The sequence below is a fragment of the Choloepus didactylus genome, chromosome 18 (assembly GCF_015220235.1).
Source record: "Choloepus didactylus isolate mChoDid1 chromosome 18, mChoDid1.pri, whole genome shotgun sequence".
Classification (NCBI taxonomy): domain Eukaryota; kingdom Metazoa; phylum Chordata; class Mammalia; order Pilosa; family Megalonychidae; genus Choloepus; species Choloepus didactylus.
In genome coordinates this window covers 22,579,446-22,587,212 of record NC_051324.1, presented here as the reverse complement: position 1 = coordinate 22,587,212, position 7,767 = coordinate 22,579,446, and the positions used below count along the sequence as shown (strand labels likewise).

Below are 7,767 nucleotides of genomic sequence, written 5' to 3'. Positions count from 1 at the left end.
TTTTTTTTTTTTTTTTTGGATCGTGTTGAGTGCATGGGTTCAACTTGTCTGTGCCCTTCCCTCCCCATCAATCTAAAACACATCCTATAGCTGCCCCTCTGAGAGGGCCTCTTCCCTCCTTTGCCCTAAAGCTGTAACAGACACCTCCTAGCCCTAGTGTGACACTGGCCCCATGCTGATGGGTCTCTCTACATTTTGCTCTATAAATCTATTGTTAAACAGAGAAAATAGGATTTGGAGAAAGGGTGAGGTGTGGCTACATCACCTGCATCTCTAATCATGAATAGCAAGAAAGAGGCAGGGCTTATGTATAATGCAGCATCAGGGAGAGGAATTGCTTATGTAACTAGAACAGCAGATTTAGCAGGAGCAAGAAGGCAGCAGCTGGGGATGGGAGCAGTGAGCAGTTGGTGGGGGCAACATGCCCAGGTGGCTACTCCTCACAAGGTAGGTTGTGGAGCTGTGGTAGCCCCATTGAGGGGAGTTGAAAGAAGCATGGACTTGAGACTTGGGAAATGCCTGGTTAGGAGTGTTGCAGTGATACCCAACATGGGGGGTAGGGTGGGGAGGCTACACTGTGAAACACCCCAGCCCCATACAGAGAAGTGCAGGTTGTATCCCTGATGCCTCATGGAGAAAATGTCTAATGATTGCTTTCCTAGAGGATTTGAATTGTCTAGGAAATCCAAGCTTTGGCCCAAAGCTAGGGTTAATAGCAGTTTTGCTTGGTGCTCAAAAGTGTACCTCTAGGGGCTGGGACATGAGCAGAGGGAGTCCCTGTCAAGATGGACAGAACCTGTAACGTCTCAGGCAGAAAGTTTAGTGTGGCTCCTTGGTTCTCAGCAGGGTGGCATCATCCAGGGCCCCCGGACCCGAGGCTGGAAGAGCCTCTGGTCAGGTGTGGAGACCACCAGGTCAGGTCTGGAAGAGCTGTGGGGACCACAAGGGCATCAGTGCCTGCACCAGGAGCCCCTGGAGCCTGCTCCATTGCAGAAGCCTCTGTCTAAGTGGCCAGTGCCTCAATTCATCAAACTCTTTCTGCCGGAGTTTCCCATTAGGCCTAGAGGGCAGCAGCAGCTGAAGGTAGGCCATTAGAATCCCTGAAATGGGTCTTAGTCTTGGGGGAGAAATCTAGAAACTTGACCAGGGTCTCAACTGCCCAGTTCTCCATTTCTCTGTTCAGATTTTAGGGCTTGTAGCCAAAGGCTCTTTTGGAACTGTCCTCAAGGTGCTAGACTATGGCCGGAAAGCTGTATTTGCAGTAAAGGTAGGGGCCTAGGTGCTCTTCCCTAGTTCTTGCCTCCAATCTTGGTTCCAGAGAGGTTGGGAAAATAAACAATTTGGTAACATTGTTCCCTTTCAGATGTCATCACTTCTCTTTTTATAGGTGGTGCCCAAGGTAAAAGTCCTACAAAGGGACACCCTGAGGCAGTGCAAAGAGGAGGTTAGCATCCAGGTATGCACAGAGCCCCTGGAAAGGATCCTGGGAAATGCTAAAACATGTTTCTTAGCCACCTTTCTTGCTCTTCCCAATTCTGCTTCCTCAGTTTCCAACCTAGTTTAACTCACGAGCAAATTTTGGGGAAAGTAGCTGTTAGCACAGCTGTTCCAGTTTATGCCAGGGAAACCTCTCTAGCATGTCCCACTGTGTCCCTTAGTATTGTGATTACTTCATGATTACCAGGCAGTCAGTCCTGATTATTGAGTTCCTCTGATCTGATTGGTAATACTTTGTGCTTCCTTTTTGCACAAGTAGGTGAAGCCTGTCTTCTTGGCTGTATTGATCCTCAGTGATCCTATTCCTTCTTAATTTCCTGTTTTCTTTGTCTCTAGCGACAGATCATCCATCCTTTTGTACATGGTTTGGGGGACAGCTGGCAGGGGAAAATGCACCTCTTCATTAGTGAGTGACTGGCCTCATTCCCAAGGGTCCTTCTACTATACCCTCCACCTGGGATTACCCATCCCTTTAGCTTGTTCTGCCTTTGTTCCCTTTCTCATATCACCTCTATTCTAGAGGGTGAGGGATTAGTAGGTGGCACCAGTTTGTACAGGGGGCCTACAATGCCTTGAGTCCAGGCATGGTAGCTTCCAAACACTGCCTAGACTTCTGGTGCTTTGCAGTGTGCAGCTACTGCAGCTCAGATCTGTACTCCCTCTGGTCCACTGTTGGCTGCTTCGATGAGGCTTCCATCCGCCTCTTTGCTGCTGAGCTGGTCCTGGTGCTGTGTAAGTGAAATAGGAGTGGTAATGGAAATAGGGAGGGAAGAATCAGGTGGTGGGCAGAGGGAAGGGAATTGATATTAGTTCTGGGGGTCAAAGGATAGGGATAGAGATGGTGTGGGGGGCTACCAGGGAAACTGGAAAGGACAGGAGAGCTTCAGCATACCCCATGCTTGCTGTCATCCACAGGCTATCTGCATGACTTGGGCATCGTCCATCGAGATGTGAAGGTAGAGTTAAGTGCTTTTTGCCTTTGTCTGAGGAAGAGCCTCAGAAAGAGGTTCCAGTAGGGCCAAGAACAGTTGACCTTGGGGCCCCTATGGGTGCTAAGGATTTGGGCAAGGGTGCTACCAAGTATAAATTTGAATGCTGAGTAGGGCATCCTCTTCAACTAGGAGTATACATGATGAAAGAGGGTTGAAAGGAAGAGGATGAATAATAACTTCTCATCTGTGATTTTTCAGATGGAGAATATCCTTTTGGATGAACGAGGTAAGTCTTTTTTTCTTTCCCTAGCCACAGGATGAAAGGTACCTAGGTTTGGGAATAAGTCATGGCTGATGAGGAGTGGAACAGAGCAGTGATGTTGGCTGTCTTCTTTTGTAGGCCATCTGAAACTGACAGACTTTGGTCTATCCCGACACCTGTCCCAGGGAGCCCAAGCCTATACTATCTGTGGAACTCTTCAATATATGGGTGAGAGAGAGGCTAACACTGGTGGGTAAGCACTGGGCAGGATAGCCAGAGTGTGTCAGTGACAAGTATCTTTCAAATCTGTAGCCCCAGAGATCCTGAGTGGAGGGCCTTACAACCATGCTGTCGATTGGTGGTCCCTGGGTGTCTTGCTTTTCTCTCTGGCAACTGGAAAGGTAAGCGAATGATAATGGTATTGGGCAGAAAAGACAGGAAACTTTGCCCTGAGGTGGACAAAGGAAAGATCTTAAGAAATCTTGCCTTATTCCCACTAAGGAATGATACCTCCTCCCCCCCTTAACTCAGTTCCCAGTGTCTGCAGAGAGAGATCATGTGGCTATGTTGGCAAGTGTGACCCACTGTGACTATGAGATACCAGCCTCTCTTAACCAGGGACTCTCACTCCTGCTCCAAGAGGTAAGGATAAGCAGTACCTTTGACTTTCCTTCTTGACTACTAAACCATTGACTTTTTCCTTTCCCTGTCATTGAAGTGGTATTTCCCCAACCTCCTCATTAATTTTTTTCTTGAGGGGACTTCAATTTGATTAAGTCCCACATCACTACTTGCCTTCTAACCAGTACTTCAAATTTCATTCCTGAATTCCTGGTCCTATGGATTCTGCCCGTCTGCCTCAAATCTCTTCCCCATCTAGAGTGCAGGCCAAGTCCCTTCCAAGAGAGTTGGCCAGTGCTGCTCACTTACCATCTGAAAACTCACAAATACAGCTCCTTTATTCCCTCCTTTGCCCCAGACTAGCCTCTGTTCCTCCTTCTTTTACAAATCTACTCTTTAGGGTTCTTCTTCCTGCCTTCCACAGTTCCTTGGCTTTTTTCTCCTCCCTTTTCCAGCTTCTCTGTTCAGCCCCATAATATCCCAGTCCCTCATCCTTCATGCTCTATTTGTCTTCAGCTCTTATGCCAGAACCCTCTCCGCCGTCTACGATATTTGCATCACTTCCAGGTCCACCCTTTCTTTCGGGGTATGGCCTTTGACACAGAGCTCCTACAGAAGCAGCCAGTGAACTTTGTCATGGAGGTGCAAGCTACCAAGCCCAGTCCTTCGGAGTCCATGCCCTTTAAGGACTTTGACTGTGACCTGAAGTCCTTTCTGATTTACCCCACCCCTTCTTGAGCTCCTCTACTATAATAGATTGGGGCCCAGCTGGGAACCTGGGAACTTTCTCCACTGCCAACTCAGTACAACCGCTTTGATGATCCACTTTGTTTTTATTTTGTAGCCCGTTACCATTCTGTTCATCTAGGCATTGGACCAGAGTTAAAATATCTGGCATTCTGCTACTGGCAGCCACAACTGGCCCTATCCCTTCCCCCATTATACATTCCAATTTTCAGTTCAACATCTCAGATCAGGGTAGTGAATTTTTCCTGTGCTGTGCTTCTCCAGTGCTCTTGCCCTGAAGCTTTCAGTCAGAGGCTTTTTCTACACTGTCCTCTCTGTTTCTGTGCCATGTTTCCTTCCCTGAGCAATAATGACACTTTATGGATTCCTAAGTTGCTATTAATGTATTTAACAGCCTTGTTGGAAGCAGCACAAATATTTTTCAAAGGTCTCAAAAGTTGGCATTTAATTCCATAAATATGCAGCTAAAAAAATATGCTGTGGGGACTCAAGGCTGGTCTATAAAAAAACTTTATTTAAAAAGTGGACCTAAGAGCCTGATGTAAGGAAGAAAGGAACTGAAGCAGGAGTGGGTTAAATGTCTTCTCTAGGGGTAACTGGAAGAGCTATCCAAATTTTCTCCAAAACAAAATCTTGAAAGGCATAAGAGTTCTTAAACTGATCATTTACCAAAAGGTGTTTCATGAAAAGGCATGACATCATTCTTAAGATGTAAGGTTAGAGATACACCAAAATAACATTTTCCTTTAGTAAGGAAAATCATTTGAACCTTGAATTTGTACATATTTCTGGCCTTTCACTTCTTTTCATTTTTCTTTAACATCTCAAAATCTCCACTTTTGTTCTTAGATTTGAGGAAAAATATGCTTTAATCTAGACCATATTATCCTTCAGTTATATCTAAGTTATATCTTAAAGAGCCTGAAGAGTACCCTGTATACTTTTATTTATTAATTCCATCCCTGGATTAGGCCATATTTTCCCTGTACCTGGCTGGCATTTTACTGGCATCTGCAGAATTGCTTTTTCTGAACTGCACTTTGGCATGATATCACCTGTTTTCATTGAGAGATGTTTTAAGGAAAGTCCCTATGAAACTTAATTGCTGGGCATAATGTAAAGGATGTTTATCATTAAAATTCATAGTGTTCTATTTGAGGATGCATAGGAGAAATTTTCTCTGGTGCTAGTTGTGCTTTTCCTGAATTGCTATTTGTGTTTTACCTTAAGTACCCTGTAAATATTCACTTATTATATTTTTCTCTTTGTGTAAGATGCTAGACCACTTTGAACCTAATTTGTGGCCCACCTCCAGGAAGTGTTTAGGACTTCACGTTATGCATTTTGTATTTTAGCCACATTCTTGGTTCCATCTTCCTTTTCTATCTTTATTTTCCTTAACCTTTTTCTAAGTTTTAATCTTTTGATCTTACCATATTATTTGCATCTTTGTAAGCCTTTTTGGAATAAAGTTAGGATATAAATAAATTACAGAATGTATCCTTAATCCTTTTGATTATCTCATTTGTTTCTCTTTAGACCCCTTTCTAGCATGATTACATTTTTTTAAAACAAGTAGTAGTGACCAGAACTGCACATTGAATAAAAACCCTGATTACTAAAAATGGGAATGGTTTCCAAAGTAATTTAGGGTAGTTAAGACATTAGATTGGAATTCAGGAGACCTGGTGCCTGGATGCACCAGTAACTAACTCAGTGTCTTTAGACGAGTTATTTTAACCTTTCCGGATCTTAGTTTCCTGATGTATAAAATGAGGGGGTTACAACCAATGGTTCTGAATTGTGGGGAGTAAGTTTCAGATTTGTGTTACACTTTTTCCAAGGGCAGATGCAAAGATCTGATATTGATTTCCTGGATAGAGAAGTTGACAGAGAATCAGAGTTTCAGAAAGTATAATTTGAAAAACCACTGCCTCATCCTCCTTCCCAAATTCTGACAGGCTCATCCCTAGAAGACATTCTCTCCTCCCCACCTCCTACCCCATTCAGAATAACTGATCTATAAATATAATACCTTTTATTTATTCACACGAAATTCACTTTTTTTTTACTTTTATATATAGACTCAAATGATCTTTTAAGATTATTCCTATGCTTTGCTTTTCATTACCTAGAAAAAAAATGAGATACACTGTAAACATGGATATTTCACTCTATACACCTATTGTTTTTAAGAATTTAAGATTAGTCCTAACAATCAATCTTATATATTCTCCTAGAAAAGTGTCTTTATAGTGTTACTCATTGTTTCATACCTCCAGCCTAAGTTCTTTTATCACATATTGATATGTTCATTTGCTTGCTTGTTCCTTGATTTAACAAACCGGTAATCGCAATTCTTTTGTTATTTCTTTAAAGAGTCTTCAATGTAGAATCTTGTCAAAGCATCTTTTAAAAATTAAATAAAATCACATACACTGGTTCCCTTTTAAGAAAATGCATTATTAACCCGTGTGAAGAGTTCTAATGGATTAATCAAGAATGATTTTTTCATTTACAGAAAAGCATGCCACCTTTCCCCCTATAGGTCAGTTTTACTTTATTGTGAGAACATACTCATTATTTCAGATTTCAGTGGCCTCACCATGAGTTTGTTGTTTGTGGGGTCCCACTGAGTAGCAGCGGTCACACTGCTTCCTTGGTCAGTAATCCATCATACACAGCAGCAGAGCTAATAATTCCACAATTTCATCCTTGAATTCACTCAGAACTGCCTGGTGGGTACTCCTCAAGGTTGCTGATTTGGGATCTGTTATTGGGTTTTTGCAATGTAAGAAATCTCTAATCCCAAAATTTAAAATCTGTGTTAAATTGAACCCCTATCTCATATCACATGCAAAACTTAATTCCAGAGAGATTAAAGCCTTAAATGTCATAAATTAAAAATCGTAGACCATCTGGGGGACTAGACATACAATGGAGGAAATACCTAAACCAAGACAGAAAATGAAAGAACTATAAAAGAAAAAAACATTTAACCACATAAAAATTTGATGAATGACTGACTCAGTAAAGACAAGAAATCCAGATGCCATCAAAGAAAAGATAAACATTTTGACCACATAAAAATTTAAAACCTTTATATGGCCAAAGATACCATTAATAAAGTCAATGGACAAACAATGGATCTGAAAAATATATATCTGTAATATGATAAAGAGCTACTGTCCATAACAGAACTCTTACAAATGGGAAAGAAAAGGGAAATAAACTATTTTTAAAAAGGGCAAGGTATATGAAGTGAGGAATCAATTAGAACATCAATTGACTTAGAATGCTTTATAAAAGACCTTGAGTGAGAAGGAAAAAAGTGTAAGAAATTACTCTATTTTTTATAAAGGATTCAATGACTTTGTGTGTGTGTGTGTTTGTGTGTGTGTGCGCACATGTAAACATTCATGAAAGAGTATATAGAAAGAGAACGAGAATCTGGAAGGGAGACGAGTAATGCACGTGGGAAAATAAAGGCTTCCACTAGACCTCAATTCCAAAGACTCCATCAATTAAAAATCTGTGTGTGTGTGTGTGTGTGACTATGCAAAAACAAATTATAAAGCACTAGAGCTACATTTACTGACATAGGAATATCTAGGATAAATTGTTAAGTAAAAGCAATTTACAGAGTCAAGTGTATAGTATGATTCTCGTTCAAAAAAGATAAAACTCCTATATATGTGCATGTGTATA

The 7,767-nt window shown here is 41.7% G+C and overlaps 1 protein-coding gene across 1 annotated transcript; it reads left to right on the top strand.

Annotated features, from left to right (window-relative positions):
• Positions 1 to 38: 38 nt before the first annotated feature.
• On the top strand, positions 39 to 5,566 carry RSKR (ribosomal protein S6 kinase related). The gene is made up of 12 exons (XM_037807932.1): positions 39 to 447; positions 847 to 1,083; positions 1,184 to 1,267; positions 1,388 to 1,456; positions 1,834 to 1,903; positions 2,125 to 2,229; positions 2,413 to 2,453; positions 2,688 to 2,715; positions 2,830 to 2,919; positions 3,004 to 3,092; positions 3,223 to 3,333; positions 3,829 to 5,566. The coding sequence occupies exons 1-12, from the start codon at positions 280 to 282 to the stop codon at positions 4,048 to 4,050; spliced, it is 1,314 nt and encodes a 437-aa protein (XP_037663860.1). The 5' UTR covers positions 39 to 279; the 3' UTR covers positions 4,051 to 5,566.
• Positions 5,567 to 7,767: the final 2,201 nt, after the last annotated feature.